Genomic DNA, 15,753 nt, shown 5'->3' on the forward strand with positions numbered 1-15,753 from the left:
GGGGGGGAGGAAACGGGTAATGAATTTAAGCAGGGTCGGCCCTGAGATTTCGCGGGTCCGGGGTGAGCTCCGAAAAAGGGCCCCTTCAGATATATGACAAAAAAAAGTAGCTCAAATAAAATTTATAAAATTAACATTAAAGCTTGTATAACTAATTTAGATTTGGATTTACATCGATTAATATTCAAGTAAATATTAAAAATAACGATTGCACATTTTAATTGTATCAGAAGTGAATGTACTCACGTTTGTTGACACCGAATGCAAAGTCAGTGAATTGCGAGTTCCGAAGGACATTATTGGTTGCAGTACGAGGATTCGAAGGGGCGAAGTCTGGATCGTCGAGGTCGAAGGCCACGTTCTCCTCGAATTCTGTCAAATTGCTCTCCATAATCACGGGAAATATGGTATCGAGTCAATCTTCAGCACCGAATTATGAAACGATCTGAAACAGAAAAAGTAATTAATTGTATTACTGTTCAACATAGAGTATTACTATCCGTAGAAAATAAATGAATTTCATATTCCTTTTTCTCAGTTATCTACTGCAGCTATCAATTTCAAATTTCAAATACCTATTGTCTATTATCAAATAAAAAAATTTTAAAAAATTAAATCTTTTGACTTCAAAAAATGCTCACTCCCCTTTTTGTAATATGGTAAGTTTGATAAGGATTTCAAATAAATATTATTTTGTGGTCTGTAAATTTGCATCACAGGTAAAGTAATGTTAATTACCACAAAATAAATTTTGATTTTTTATAAAATTAAAATATACGTTAATAATTATAGCTGTTTCCTTCGAAACAAAATTAAGCCTTTTGCGTGACCGTGTACGCATCATTAGCATAGAATAGCCTGCACGAATTAGATACGCACTGTATCGTTAAAATAACTGTTATTAATGCCTGAATAGTAGGTCGGGGTTATTCTGACCCTCGGTTCAATTTGAACGAATAAAACAACTAAATATATATAGTTCACCGTGATAGTGTTCAAAAATAAATGAAAATAGAGAAAAATAGAAAAATAATTATTATTATTGTTACACAGTACCGACCTTACCATATCAGACTAGGGGTTGTATTTCTTGGAAGGTTTATTAAATTACAAAACATTCGTAGAACAATAAGAAAGCACGTTTGGGGAATATTTTAAAAATACTATTCTAAATATCTTACACTCTAATGTATGCAAGTATGTATATATATATCATGAATAATAACGCGAGGTCAGTTGACGGAACAGGTCGATAGTTTACATTATTAAGTGCCTTTTCTCTTATTTTTTTCCTCCTTAAATTAAATGTCAATGTACGCGCGACGATAACGTAATGATATACACTTCGGATCTAATTAATATTTCAAAACATTATAATAAATTTCTTATCGAAGGAATTACCATAAACGTAGATAATTTGAATACAAACGTATGTAATTGACGTAACGAACGATACTGTCGAAAACATTCATTTGAAAAAAGATAACCACAAAAAGAAGTAAAAATCATTTCTAATTGAAATTGAAAGATTCTATCCTTTGATCTTTGATATGATATTTATGTAAATAATTATAATGCATTAATAATTTATAGTAATTGACCTGGAAAAGTTTACAGAATTCTCAAAGATGGAGGGCGCTGCCGAGAAGCGGTTTTAAAATTCAAATTCTAAGATAAATGTCTGCCTAAAGTGCGCAAATATTTGCAAATATTTTACAATGAAAACGGCACAGCAATTCATTGTTTGCAAACTTGGAATGACACTGACAGAGAACGTGCGACAAATAAAAAAAAGGAATAGACAAAGAATGAAAAAGATCGAATTTTGTGTTTGCATTTTGGCGGACATTTATCTATGTTCCTTGATGCGTAATACGAGAAACCATTTTCTTTTTTCTGTTAACGATATTGCCGATAGATTTAGATAAAACGAAATAAAAATTGCAAATGGATTGTTACATTAATCTGCTTCTTATAGTCTATCATTTAATATCAATAATCTCAACAACAGGTTAATTAAGGTTTAATAATGATATTAATTTAAGCGGTTTCCTTTTCATCTATGATGAATGATGAGTAACGGATACGACGCCAACACACAGGTATATTGATAGATATAGGTACTACGCATCAGAGGAAATGCTTACAAAAATCAGAAGCACGAGAACGCGACACTAGGCTTAAAAGGTTAAAGACTTTATGTCAAGTTATTCAGATATTCTTTTGTAGCGTCATTAGAAAAGTCAGAACAACACGAAACACAATGTATGTTCGTTTCTAATAATTAAAATATTAAATTTAAACACGAAACCAACTGAGAATGATATATTATTGTATCTCGAATTTCTGAAAATTAAACTGTACACTGTTATAGAATATTCGGTACAAATAAGACAATATTTTTAAAGACTACCATTTAAAATGTCGGTTATCAAAGTATTGAATAACCATACATAATCATATTTTTGGTATATCATATCAAATTTATGTGTGTCAGTTTCGTACATAAATACAAAACAAAATGGCAAATAATTTATTAATGCTCGTGAGATGAAATGTTAGATTGTATGGAAATTAATGGATAAAATGAAATGTACATATTTTAAACTGTTCAAACTTCAAAAAAGTTTACGATATCTGAAACGCACTCATAAACATAAAATGTACATTAAAGTGACTAAAATTCCTACCTGTTGTATAATTGTTGTAATCTGCTGATGTTTATACAACGATTCACAATTAGCACTGAATTTTCGAATATTTCCGCGATAAAAGAAACGAGAGGTGTACTTCCACGACCCGCTTGTACCGGCGGCCGAAGGTCGACTGACACACGGCCCACGTTCGCGCGGGAAATTTGTCTTACGCACTCGTACAGTTTCGCGCGTCTGTTCGACATCAAATTAATATCTCTTATCTTACGTGATGACATGTAGTAAATTTCGATGATTAGTGTTTTCTTCTTATCATCCTTCATCTATGATATTAGATAGATTTATTTAAAAGATTATAAAAGAAAGTTATCAATTTGGAATAATATACATTCGTAATAAAGATATGCCCCTTAAACAAAATTAGATATAATTATAAAAACCAAGGTAAGTATTTTAAATAAGTTCACAAAATTTATTAAAACTATTGGGCATATTTAATATTAATTAATAAAGCAACTAATTATCATTATTTTCTTAACTACGTGTCCAAGTTTCATATAAAAATAATTTCAGTATATCACAGAAATCATAAGTTTATTTCGGGTAGGTTTCACACGTTAAATTGATATTAAATACAGTTTAAAATATATATATAGTGGCAATTAAAATTTACAGAAATTCTTGATCCTATGATTATACTTCTAATTACGTATGTATATCATTTACAAAGCTTCAACATTATGTAAAATGATTGTAGTAAGCTAGCAACACAGTTAAAAACTTATAAAATATTTATACATTTCAAATATTACTAAAAAATATGCTAATTTGAGCATGATTTATCCCCTTGCAACTCTATTGCAATTTTTGGTCATAAATTTCGATTAATATTTGATACATCAAATATTATCTACTTCATCATTGTACAATGAAATACCACCATTCATTTTTAATTTAAAATATAACTTTATCACAGGTAATTACGTTAATACATTGATCCAAATCCTGTGTGAAAAGTAGATGATTGGTATATTTCTTTATACACATTATTATGGGTATATAAATATTATACTTACTAGGATTTGGAGGTGGACGCATTCTATACATATCTGGAGGAATAAATCGCGGGGGGTATGGTCTTAAAGGACCCACCATAGGAGGTCTGACACTACTATAAGGAACTTGTGCACGAATAGGGACTAAGGGCCCAACCATTATAGGTCTTGGTGGGAAGTTCTGTAGAAATGATAAATGGGTAAAGTTTAATATCACAGAATTATAAGACCTCGCATAAAAATTGAATTCTTACTCCACAATAAATAGGAACAGGGATCTGCTCAATATAATGTGGCGGAGGAACCCTCAGTTCTCTAGATCTATCTCTATCTCTCCTCTCCCTAGAGCGTTCTCTTGACCTTCCTCGGTACTCTTGATAAGATCTCTCATCTCTAACTGATCTACTGTTAAGATAACATTTTTTAGAATATAATTCTCCATACAATATTTGAAATATTACATTTACAAAGCTTTACAAATATTTGAAATATACCTATGATGAGAATTTCTATCCCATTTTCTTTCCTCTCTTTCCCTAGAACGCGAATGATCGCGACGACTTCTTTCTCGTGACCGATCGTTATCTATGCTATGCGGATGAGTACGTCTTCTTTCTTGTTCAATATGACGTTCTCTATACTCTCTACTTTTATCTCTATTATGTTCTCTTTCCCTGAACAGATTATATTGCTTAATAAAATAAAAGCAAAGAAATATACATGATAGATAAAAATGTAAATAAAAAAAAAAACAATTTCTACCTATCATTTCTATAAATTTCTCTATTATTATGTCTTGAGTCTTCGTGCCTGAAAGAAAAGCGATTAATGAAAACCTTGATTTCTAAACACTTTGATGATATATTATCTGGAAACTGCATAAAATGTAAGTATTAAATTTAATCTTAAATTATAAAGCAATACTCTGTATCATATCACCATGTGTCATACCATAATAAAGTATCATATTAACTCTGACTTTACTTAATGCTATTCATGGATTTCATGAATGAAAACTAATATTTCCTATAGTGTATCCTTCAAATATTTAAGCTGAGTGTATGTAATTTTATTTGTGTTTTACTAAGTTGCAAAAAAAAGTTAAGCTATGTACAATAAGCATACAAGTATATTAAAAAAGCTATGTATAATAAGCCATTAAGGATACATACAGAAGGGAATTAATTGTGCTTAAAGCAATGTATGCTGTAAGCAGTGTTGGAAGATAAAACGGAATACAGCAAACAGCTGTAAATATTAATTGCTAACAAAATTACTAACAAGGATTATGCAAAGTAAAAAATATGCAACATACAATACGTTGATATTATTATTATTTACTATTAACAATCTAAATTACTCACCTTGTAAGACTGCTATCAATTATATTAATGTCAATTACCTGAATCAGAAAGTGTGCATAACAATAACAATATACCAATGATAGGCTTTACTGATAAAATAATTAATAAATCTTTTATCGAATTAAAAGAAATAAAAAGCAATATCATTTAGACGATTCAAAGATATTTGAAAAATTTTGTATCTTTGCATTCTCCTTAAGAAGGATGTATAAATTAATAAAGTAAAAAATAAAGCATAAGCACTGGTATTAACATAAGCAAGCATATGCATACAGTCAGGTGCATCCTCGTCCATCTGCTGCCGTTTATCGTCATCCTTGCGAAGCATTAGTAAAGCTAGAACAAAACAGACTGTAATAACATAAAACAAAACATGCCTAAAACAATTCAGAAGCATAATTACATTCACAATTAAATTGTGAAACATATACAACACGAAAGCACATCCATTAGAGACCAACACAATACAAGAAATGTAATATCTCTAAACATTTAATCACGATACAAAGCGCTACTTTTATTAAATATAAAAAACGAAAGAAGCATGTCTGTATGATAAATAGTCCTGAATATAAGAATTTATGTTTATAGTCAAAAACCTGTTGAAATCATCCATAAATTTCAACTCTGGAAACACTTTCTTAATTATTGAATTTCAAGCCTATAACGGCTATAACCATATATGATATTTTGTGTATAAAACCAGTGTATATTCTGTATAAATACAATACTCCAGTATACAGATACTAACTTATGAACGAATTCTTTGTTTGTTAAGCAATACCTTTTTCTCATTCGTTCACAAATCAGCTGTACACTGATACCATATCCATATACATATAGTATAATCTTATAAATAGAAATTTTTAAAAATAACTTCGTTCTCCATGAAATTACAGTTACCAGTACAGGCACAAACCTGGAATGATGCGGCGAAGTACGTGGAAGACTGTGACTTCGAGCTCTTACATTAGTCGGAGACGTCGTATATTTTTTTAACGTTTTTGATTTGCTTTCTAAAAATTAAAAACTTCAAACTAACAAAACAGAGGACCAGTTATAGAATTCACAGATTATCGTTTAAAACAGCAAACGACTATTTCTATGAAAATCCGTGAAAAAAATATTGGAATGTATTGATTTTGACTATCAAACATACCTAAATTTTCACTACTTATAGCTTTAACAGTACGACGTTCTCCAACTTCTTCTGTTTTGACTACTGCATTTTTTATTTCTTCCCTTTCAAATATTGGCTTGGATCCTTCTCCTATAGTTACAACATTTATAAATAAAAAGAATACATGAAATATATACACATATATGTCAGGAAGAAGCAATTAAGCGGCACTAAAAAGTATGACAGACCTTGAAGATAGTGAAGTTCATATTTAAACTAATTGGCTAGCTCTGAACAATTGTAAGCCAGATCACTTCATTACAACTTTATCATTTTATACTTTAACACTTTATACTGTTAATTTTGTATTAGCTACTTATAAAAAAACATATGACTGAAAAATTTACTTGTGGTATTTAGTTTAATGTATGTTTCAAAAATATGAAGAAAAGAGACTATCATAATCTATTAATGATTAAAAAAATTAATTGGCTTACAATTTTCTTGACTGCCATATTATACCATACACATGAATATAATTTATGTATATTAATTCGAAAAATATTGAAATTTAATTTCATTAGTTATGTGTATAGTAATTTCATGATCAATACAATAAAATCTTCCAAGATGGTTTTTATCTTCCAAGATGATAAAATCTTGCTCTTCATTAGTTTAGAACCTTGTAATTTTTTAAATTTTTTCCCTCAAAATAATTTATATTCAATCTATCGATATATTTTACCTCATAAACATAAACGATAATTTCATAAATCAAAATTATATCAATTCATTTAGTTAGTATTTTGTAACATATTAAAAAATAAGAACATTATAATTGTTTTGTTTCTTCCAATGTAGTTTTTAAAAATTCGGCTACTTCATTGTAGAATTCTAAGCTTTAGGACTTAATTTAAAATCTTCCATTGGAGAATACTCTAGCTCAATATTAAGGTTTGTATCTTCAGTTGTTGAATGTTAGAATTTAAAATCTTCCGGTCGATTCTTTTTAGAAAATAAAGCATTTACAAAAGCAGTGTTTCCAAACATGCAAGCAGCCCAAAAACAAAATGCAAAGAGAATGCACAAAAACAATATGAATAAATTTTTCGAGAAGCTTTAAATCTATATTATAGACATATTAAAGCAATACTCTTTGTGCAAACTCAACAAAAAAAGGACAGTAAGCAGTGAAGCAAAAGATATGCTAAACAACACATTAATCTTAAAACACTCAAGATAATGAAGTTTGTGCTTACACATTGCACACATTGTTGTATTCCAAATTTGTTTTATCCAGGGTGAATCAATAATACATTAACTTCACGAATTATCTCTTCAATATAATATGTAGACAATACCCATAATCTTCATGTCTGTAGAAAGTGGTAGACAAAGTCATCATTCTTCAAACATTGCATTTAATAAAGTGAAAATTCGTATATCTTTAATTAAACTGCAGTCATATATCAAAAAAGCAAAATTTGTAGACTTCTTTCAAAAATAAGAGATTGAATTATAACCCAGAGTTTACAGCTTTACATTAAAAAGCATACAATCTCCCAAATCTTCAGTTGAGAAGTTGTAATTCGTAGAGAACTCCACAAATAATCATCTTCCGCGTTGAGCTTATATCCATCAATGGCATTTCTTCACTGAATGACTGAAAACTTTTAGATAATCATAAGAAAAAACAGCATGTTACCCTCTCTTCTTTTGACCACCACATCTTCAGGATTAATAATCTCCCGGTGAAGATCATCTGCTGTTGATTTTCCAGGAATGCTTCTGTGAATATCTACTTTGATTCTGCGTAATTCTGTCACACTAATTTGTGTACCTTCAGGTCCTTTAAATATAGGTGTTGTCCCATTTGATGATTCTAATCTATAATACAGAATGACATTTTATTTGATGGTAAAATAAATAATTTCTTGTATACTGCTCTGTTTTGTACATACTTTTCAGACAAAGTTTTGGGTGTATCTGACACAGAAGTTCTTCCATGTCGACTTGGTGGAGATTTACTTGCGCTACTACTACGACTACACCGAGAAGATCTTCCTTTAGACTCGCGTAATTTTTTCTCGCGTGCGCGTTGCATTTCATATTCTAAAATCTTTTTCTTCTTCAATCGTTCATGCTCCTCGTTTAATTTCTGTTGTAACATCCATTCGCGTCTACGTCGTACTTTTTCTTCTTCTGCTCTTGAATGTGAAGCGGCTTCATAATCTTCACTGCGTGATGCTCTAGCTTTTTCATCGCGATGAGAATGGCCTGGGACGTTTCGCTTCATACTTGCAATCCATAATGTAAATCAGTCACAGTTATTTATCATACAAATTACATATATGAATTGTAAGATAGTAAAATAGTTTTACAGGTTATGATACCTTGTTATTGTTTAGAAAAATTACATTAAATAAATAGCGGGTACATTAAATAAAATTATGAACGCTAATCATATAACAAGAACATTTATAAAAAATAAGAGACAATCTACGCGCGCAAGAACATTAATACACGTATCCTAAAACCTAACCAAGGCTATACAACTCTTGTATATACCGTAGTTCATCAGAGTCCATAACTGCGACGCGCAGGTTGGAAGATGGTGGGGGAACGCAGCGAGCTCTCTGCTAATCGCTTTCCACTTCGTTTGGGAGTATCGCCAATCAGGGCGAAGATGCGCACTGGAGAAGCGCAAAGAACGAAAACTGGTTTTTTCGCAGTTATGGACTCTGGTGAACTGCGGTATAACTTACGATTCTGAAATGGCCGAAATAATCTAAACATGAACCGCCAATGAGCGGTAGAAAGCGCAAAATGTCGATGAGAACAAGTCCAATAAAAGAAAAGCAAAGAACGACGCTACGCACATTTGCCAACAACGGATAACATATCCAAATCTTAGGAAAGAACAATTAGAAAAGATAAAATATAATTAGTTGCTACATTAATATTAAGGACTGCAATATACTCTGTATCATACCCATAACTTTTTTCATAATACTCATTCATAATCCATATATGCAAAAATGCAAGACAATGCATCATATCCATTTCTTTTTTTGCAATATTCTAAACCATATCCAATTTTGTGGTAAAAAACAATTAGAAAAGATAAAATATAATTAGTTGCTACATTAATATTAAGGACTGCAATATACTCTGTATCATATCCATAACTTTTTTCATAATACTCATTCATAATCCATATATGCAAAAGTGCATCATATCCATTTCTTTTTTTGCAATACTCTGAACCATATCCAATTTTGAGGTAAATAAAAAACAATTGGAAGAGATAAAATATAACTAGCTGCTACACTAATATTAAAAATTGCAATACACTCTATATCATATCCATAACTCTTTTTCATAATACTAATTATTCATAATCCATATATGCAAAAGTGCAATAAGCTGCATCATATCCATATTATTTCTTGCAATATCTCAATTATATCCATCTTAAACTCAATATGCAGTACTCAAAATCATATCTGTGCAATACCTCACATTTTATATCATATCCATAACTTTTTCTACAATACTCAATTATATCCATATTTTTAGGAGAAAACTATGTGTTTTGTGAACTATGCAGTGCTTAGAATAACTGTTATACTCAAATATTTTACCAATTACAATATTGCTAGAAAAAGTAAGATTCTTAATTATAATTTTTATAAAAATGAGAATATTTAGTTACCTTTAAACCAACTCCGTTAAATGGAGCACAATATATTGCTATTTTCTGTTAAGAATATTTGTTACAAATCCAAGCTCACTTCCATTTCTTTTCAGTGCCGAAACTCGAGTAATAAAACCTTTGTATCGAGTGTTTGGACGCTTGGGACAGTTAACGGTATTGAAGTGCCATCTACAACCTTCTAAAATTCTAAGATTAAACATAATAAATTCAAAACACTTATCGCATCAATTATATCCTTAAGTAACTTCTTCATTTATAGAATATTTTAAATGATTAAATAACTTATTTTTAATAAAAATTAATTTGATATATGACTATGGAGGAAAGAAGACGCCATATTTTTCGCGTATAGTTTCAGTATCAGTGTTATGGCCACGGCTGTGACAAGTGTTGTGCCCTTGTAACTTCAAATTGTATTAAAAATTTCTTAAACATACCTCACAGTAAGAATGTTGATAAACGGGTGGCGCATGATTCTTATTCATTTTCTAATCGCTTGGAAAATTAATTAACTCCCTTCGAATTCGACGGAGACGTGTACGATCAAGCGAACATCCGGAAAAAGTGAATCGCGCACAGTAAGGACGAAGAATAAACGCCGTAAAGTATAGACGGCGTGAAAGGAACGGAAATAGAGGTTAGTTTATTGAACACAACTACCCTAGTCAGTTAAGATGGTAGTCGTTACAGTAGTAGTGGTGGGACAAGTGATGTCATTGATATCAATTTAGTTAAAACGTTCAACGGAGAGACATAAGAAGAATAGCAATTGTCATAAGTAACAATGGCTGTGAGCACCGAAACTTATCTTATCGATTATTTTCTCGATATCATTTAAAAATACGTGAATGTTAAACTGTTAACCAGTGGCTAACAATTTGATAATTTATATTAAATACACGATCTTCCTTCTCTCAATAACATGTTCTTTCTTTGTTAATCCTTCTACCCGTCCTTCTCTCTTTATTCCTTTTGATTCTTTCTCTCCTCTTTGTTTATTCGTATGCATCGGGGTATCTTCATTTTATTACGAATGAACTTTCCGAAGAACGAGGTTGCTTGTCAAAGAAAGTACCAGACGATCGTGGCTCAATCGAAAATTGCCGCGTTACTTCGTTCGAATTAATTGATTCGGTAATTAAAAGTACTACGATAAGAAATATCAAGAAATATGCGAAGTTTGTAAGTTGATATTGTGCAATAACTGTGAAGGTGAGTTATTTCGGAGTATGCAGGTATTCTAATTTATTAATAAACACCGAATACGGCATTGCGTTACTTGGAATACTTTGAATATCAACCGTGTTACGTATCATACGGGCAAACGATATTATTTGTTGTTTTACTTAACGTGTTCCCGTTATCGTATCGTGAATTGAAAAATATTTCTCGCAAACAATTTTTATTTGTTCCGAAAGAATACTTTATCGATCGAAAATAGGTCATTGAGATCAAGTAGGGGAAGTCTGTAGATACATTCTTTGCACTTTTAATGACCCGAAGTATAATGATAGAGGCGTGTTTTGTGTTTTGTTAACAGGGTTGCAACAATGTCTAAGAAGACTAATTGCAACAAAATGTTAGTCCATCAATTGTCATCTGTGTTACCCGATGATAGACCCATCACATCCATAAGAATTATTGAAGATATAGATAAATGTCCACCAAATTTCACAGTGGTAAGTAATAATAGTAAAAGATTGTTATGATCAATATATTTCATTTAAAAATTTTTTAAATAATTAGGTATCAAGAACATATGACCAAGACACAGATGCCGATTTATGGAGGGAAAGTGGACTTTTCATAAAAAAGAAAGGCAGATATATTTGTTTTTCTAAGACTGAAGGGTTACCTCAGTGCGTGGTTGAAGACATAGTAGTTATTAATGAAAGAGATTCTCCTCCAGAGGGATACAGCATAATCTCTTATACCGTTGATTCAAGTGAGCATACGTAAGACTGATCAGAATAATGTGTAATAGAAAATCATTTTCGCTTAGTACATTGCTGTAATGGATTTTAGTGCAGAAGGCATGGAGGAAGAAGCAGTTGTGCTATAAAATTAGAAATAAGGATTTATGTTCAAAAGCGGTTACAGATATTATTATATGTAGTAGAATTATGAATAAGGTTTATACCTCTAAAATGGCACCAAATGGGTTTATTGCTGCTGGGTATGCATACAGTTTTAAAATTATCCAAGTTTCATCAAAATATCATTGTTTTTCGTATTAAAATATTTCCTCTTCCAGTGTCATAAATGGAGTTTGTGTTTGCTACAAAACTGTAGATATTGTAAATGGGAATTCAAACTCACAATCGTACGTTAATATAGAGTAAGAGTCAGTTTTATCTAAAAAAAGATTAATGTATATATCAACTGTTACAAATAATATTTTATTTATAGTTTACTTCAAAGTGCTTCCCCGAATCCATCAAATGGAACGCCCCACAGAGTGCCTCCCGAAAGGCCGCCAAAACCAAAGTTTTCACCAAAACCGACTAATGGAATTTACCCACAAATTTCTGGGAGTGGGGGAAAGGATTTAGACGAATCGAGCGATAGAGATTATGAGATTCTAAGTCCCGATGCGAAAATTAAACCTACGAGACCCGCTCCGCAACCGCCAACAAGTGTAGTTGCTGGAGCTTCATCGATTTATGGTACACTGCCAGGATCTTCAGATTTGGATGGAGTTCCATTTGTTCTTAATCCACGTCTTAATGTTCAATCTGATTCTTCAAGTGTAAGTTGCTTTTACTATAAACTTTTCTTATCCATCTCGTATTCTTAACAACTATTATTTACAGAATAAACTGCCAACTATCAAAGTTTGGACCCAAAAAGACTTGGATAAGGAGGTAAGATGTTTTTGATGTTTATAGATGTAACATTGATATCAGGTATTTGATGTTTTTATTCTTTATTGATTCTTTCCAGTTCTTTTATGATTTCCGTGCGGAGAGAGAAACTTGAAGAAACCAGTGTGCCAAATTGTGTGATTCTTCATGCAATTATTCAGCTATATCTATACATTTGTATTGATAATATAGCACTAGCCAAGTGTAATAGAGTGCCTGAACGAGTGATTCATACTAACCTGCGAAAATGGAATCCTTTTAACATTTACTGGTGAGATGTTCGAATTTAAATAATGTCCATTTTCTGAAGTACTTTTTCTTCTGTGTCCTATTTAGATTTTGATACCAGTGACAGTTAGCATTGTATTTTTATAGAGTTGCGTTGTATTTTTATAGATAGTAGAAGTTATATATATTATATATATATGATTGTATCATATGTTCTAGTTGTTTATAAATCGTCACAAAGTATTTAACATTGTACTGGTGTACTCCTATTTCTTAATCAAACGCAAAATTCTTTCAATAAAGTCATTTTTAATTTTATTTCCAACAACAAAAGAAACATGTATACTTCTATTTTTTTCTCCTCGAATTAATATTTCTCAACAAAGTGCCTTTATAATGCTCCGATGCATTATAAATTCTATATCTCGAAATAAAAACAACAGAACATAATCGTTCTTGGAATAAAAACAATACTTTCCACGATACTTCTCACAGTAAAATGGCTAAGCTAACATACATCGTTATAACGAATTACTTCGTCGTTTCTGTTATTGATGCTATAAATAAGTGAGAAATATTTTATTAAAATATACGACACATCAAAATCCTTTTTCATTCGAAGCTGCTATAAATAAATTAAGTTCTACATTTTTCTATCTATTGTATTAGGAAAAAAAAAAAAAAAAAAATAGAAAGACATTAATAATAATTTACAGAAATACATTTTACCTTGAAAAACGTGTTTAAAAAAGTTTAAATTATTCGAAGCACAGTCGAACTCTTTCCTATAGCCATCAATGTCCTCAACAACATGCACAATAGTAACATTCTTTTCGATTACGTTCCTTCGTCTATGACTTCCTGCTGGAAGAAACTTTTTGGAAAAACTTGAGCCAACCGTCAAACGAACGGACCAGTCCAATGTCTGACATGAGTGGTGTTATTGGTAGTCGTAGAGATACCGTGCTTCTCCATGACCGCGGATGATTTAATTTTATTCTTATACTTCACGTCTTTCGGCTTCAGCATACTTTTATGATTACTCAGCAATCTCGACGGGGTTAGTATAGATTTATTGCTAAGCCCTGTTGCTTCCAGGAAGTGATCGTAGCCGCTACTCGGATTGGTCGCGGCAAGAGGAACATTATTATTGTCTTTGGTTGCGGCAGATTTCTCGTTCTGGCCAACTGTAGCCCCAAGATTGCCGAGTCTCTCCGAGCCATCGCCTTCGGGCCGATCAGGATCATCGGACAGGTCACACTCGTCCAGATTGAACTCCTCGAAGTTCTGTCTGATGTCGAACTCTTGATCGAACTCCGAATGAGCGTGTTTCGTCTTACCGCGTTCCTTCGTCTGATCGTCGGAATCGCCTCCGATTTTGAACTCCTCGAAATGGCGAACGATGTTTGTGACTCTCGGAATTTTACGCGTTTGTTCGCCGCTGTACTCGTGATTCTGTCGCGTCTGGAACGAGGAGCGAACGTTGTTGAATCTGTTCTTCCAGAAGCTCCCTTCCTCGTTGTTTCCCGTCACTTTATTCACGGTTTCGTCAAAATTCAAGCTCCTCGCCGACGACACGTTGATTCCTGCCGCTTTCAGAGGGGACGAGATGAAGCCAAAGATCTTCTTGCTGTGCTCGGCTGAGCTGGATTCGAGTAACTGTTGCTTCTTCCGCGTCTCGTCGATCAGGAACGAGGGACTAGGAATTTTCTTCAGGATCAACGTGTTGTTCTTGAACTGTGGCTTAGGCGGTAACGCTGGCGGCGTTTTAGGAGGAGGCGACATTATCTCTGGAAGCGATTCGATGTCCTCGTAGTCCAAGTTTTTCGCTATGGTCAGCCCTTTCGCGGACATTTGCAAACACGTTTTCTCCTCGATTCGTTCCAATTTCAAAGGTGGATTCACCGAACTGTTCATCGACGACTTGGTTTTTTGTATCGGCTGAGAAGAGCAGAAGCTCGTGTGTCTCGTCTCCTCCAGCTCGACCTTTGGCTCTATGATTACAATCGGAATTGCTTTCGATTCCTCTGACTCTTCTTCCAAGCTCGACTCGTGATTTACAATGTTACTCGTTACGCTCGGCGTCGATACCGTTTGAGAGATACTCATACCAAACTCGTCCTCGGTGGCTGTAGCTTCGAAACCACTTGCAGGAACGTCGTTAAAATCGCTTCCCGCTGATTCCTTCTCCGCTATGCCTTCCTCGGAATTCTTTCTCTCCATTTCAGAACCCACCGACTCGATGTCCGACAATTTTGCCGGCTGAAACCGAACGATTCTTCCTCGGTGTTTGAATCTTCTGGGCACGGAAAGAATGCTCTCCTCTTCCTCCATGTCCCTCAGAAGGATCTGATTGACGCATTCCAGGACGGAATTGTGATTACTGTTTGGTCGATACGTGTTGTGCCTGAACACATCGTCGTTGATCTTATCCTCGTCCGGATCGCTGTACCAATTCCCGCTGGTCTCTTCTACAGTCTGTTCCTCGATCTCCATTTTCAACATCCTGTAAAAGATGAAAATTCATTTGCGATCCTGACGCAGACCAGCTGTGGGAAAATTGAAATTCAGGAATTGCAACTTCTTGTCTTGAACTTTGATAAAAACACGATAACAATAGAGAATGCTTTCTTGCTTCAAAGAAATAATAAAAGGAAAACTTGGATAACCTTTGATTAATAATTCTATTATGAAAACTTAAATGTATCTATGGGAAATATTTGAAATTTCAAGGGCAGATCATTTCGCGA

The 15,753-nt window shown here is 32.8% G+C and overlaps 3 protein-coding genes across 11 annotated transcripts in view; 1 reads left to right on the forward strand and 2 right to left on the reverse strand.

Moving 5' to 3' along the window:
• Window positions 1-284: 284 nt before the first annotated feature.
• On the reverse strand, window positions 285-10,488 carry Fem (feminizer). Its single transcript, XM_076693166.1, has 11 exons — window positions 10,349-10,488; window positions 9,909-10,097; window positions 8,155-8,490; window positions 7,899-8,080; window positions 6,233-6,343; window positions 5,993-6,089; window positions 4,472-4,519; window positions 4,204-4,383; window positions 3,964-4,114; window positions 3,731-3,890; window positions 285-445 (listed from the first exon to the last, which is right to left on the reverse strand). The coding sequence occupies exons 3-11, from the start codon at window positions 8,487-8,489 to the stop codon at window positions 423-425; spliced, it is 1,287 nt and encodes a 428-aa protein (XP_076549281.1). The 5' UTR covers window position 8,490; window positions 9,909-10,097; window positions 10,349-10,488; the 3' UTR covers window positions 285-422.
• Mvb12 (multivesicular body subunit 12-like Mvb12) lies at window positions 10,409-13,536 on the forward strand. Of its 4 annotated transcripts, none has more exons than XM_034326248.2 (8): window positions 10,409-10,548; window positions 11,452-11,590; window positions 11,658-11,856; window positions 11,937-12,087; window positions 12,166-12,249; window positions 12,321-12,660; window positions 12,725-12,775; window positions 12,855-13,536. In XM_034326248.2, the coding sequence occupies exons 2-8, from the start codon at window positions 11,462-11,464 to the stop codon at window positions 12,888-12,890; spliced, it is 990 nt and encodes a 329-aa protein (XP_034182139.1). In that variant the 5' UTR covers window positions 10,409-10,548; window positions 11,452-11,461; the 3' UTR covers window positions 12,891-13,536. The 4 variants fall into 4 exon arrangements, with proteins under 4 accessions (XP_034182139.1, XP_034182143.1, XP_034182140.1 ...); XM_034326252.2 differs by having other exon boundaries at window positions 12,166-12,234; XM_034326249.2 differs by lacking the exon at window positions 10,409-10,548 and adding an exon at window positions 10,665-11,123.
• Window positions 13,537-13,673: 137 nt separating this feature from the next.
• LOC117605205 (uncharacterized) overlaps window positions 13,674-15,753 on the reverse strand; it is a 30,086-nt gene continuing 28,006 nt past the window's right edge. For all 6 annotated transcript variants that reach the window (XM_034326230.2, XM_034326231.2, XM_034326229.2 and 3 more), the window contains one exon: window positions 13,674-15,509. In XM_034326230.2, the coding sequence (XP_034182121.2) occupies window positions 13,904-15,509 (1,606 nt within the window). In that variant the 3' untranslated portion in view covers window positions 13,674-13,903. The remainder of the gene's footprint in view (window positions 15,510-15,753) is intronic.

The sequence above is a fragment of the Osmia lignaria genome, chromosome 3 (genome assembly GCF_051020975.1).
Source record: "Osmia lignaria lignaria isolate PbOS001 chromosome 3, iyOsmLign1, whole genome shotgun sequence".
Lineage (NCBI taxonomy): Eukaryota > Metazoa > Arthropoda > Insecta > Hymenoptera > Megachilidae > Osmia > Osmia lignaria.

Bases quoted from the DNA above. Each gene is read 5' to 3' on its own strand.
- Fem (XM_076693166.1), bottom strand. From the start codon at position 8,489: ATGAAGCGAAACGTCCCAGGCCATTCTCATCGCGATGAAAAAGCTAGA. The intron at 6,344-7,898 runs GTAACATGCTGT...TTGTAACTATAG, and splicing joins GGTGGTCAAAAGAAGAGAGG to GAGAAGGATCCAAGCCAATA. The intron at 6,090-6,232 runs GTATGTTTGATA...TTTAATTTTTAG, and splicing joins TATAAGTAGTGAAAATTTAG to AAAGCAAATCAAAAACGTTA.
- Mvb12 (XM_034326248.2), top strand. From the start codon at position 11,462: ATGTCTAAGAAGACTAATTGCAACAAAATGTTAGTCCATCAATTGTCA. The intron at 11,591-11,657 runs GTAAGTAATAAT...TTAAATAATTAG, and splicing joins GTCCACCAAATTTCACAGTG to GTATCAAGAACATATGACCA. The intron at 12,776-12,854 runs GTAAGATGTTTT...GATTCTTTCCAG, and splicing joins AAAAAGACTTGGATAAGGAG to TTCTTTTATGATTTCCGTGC.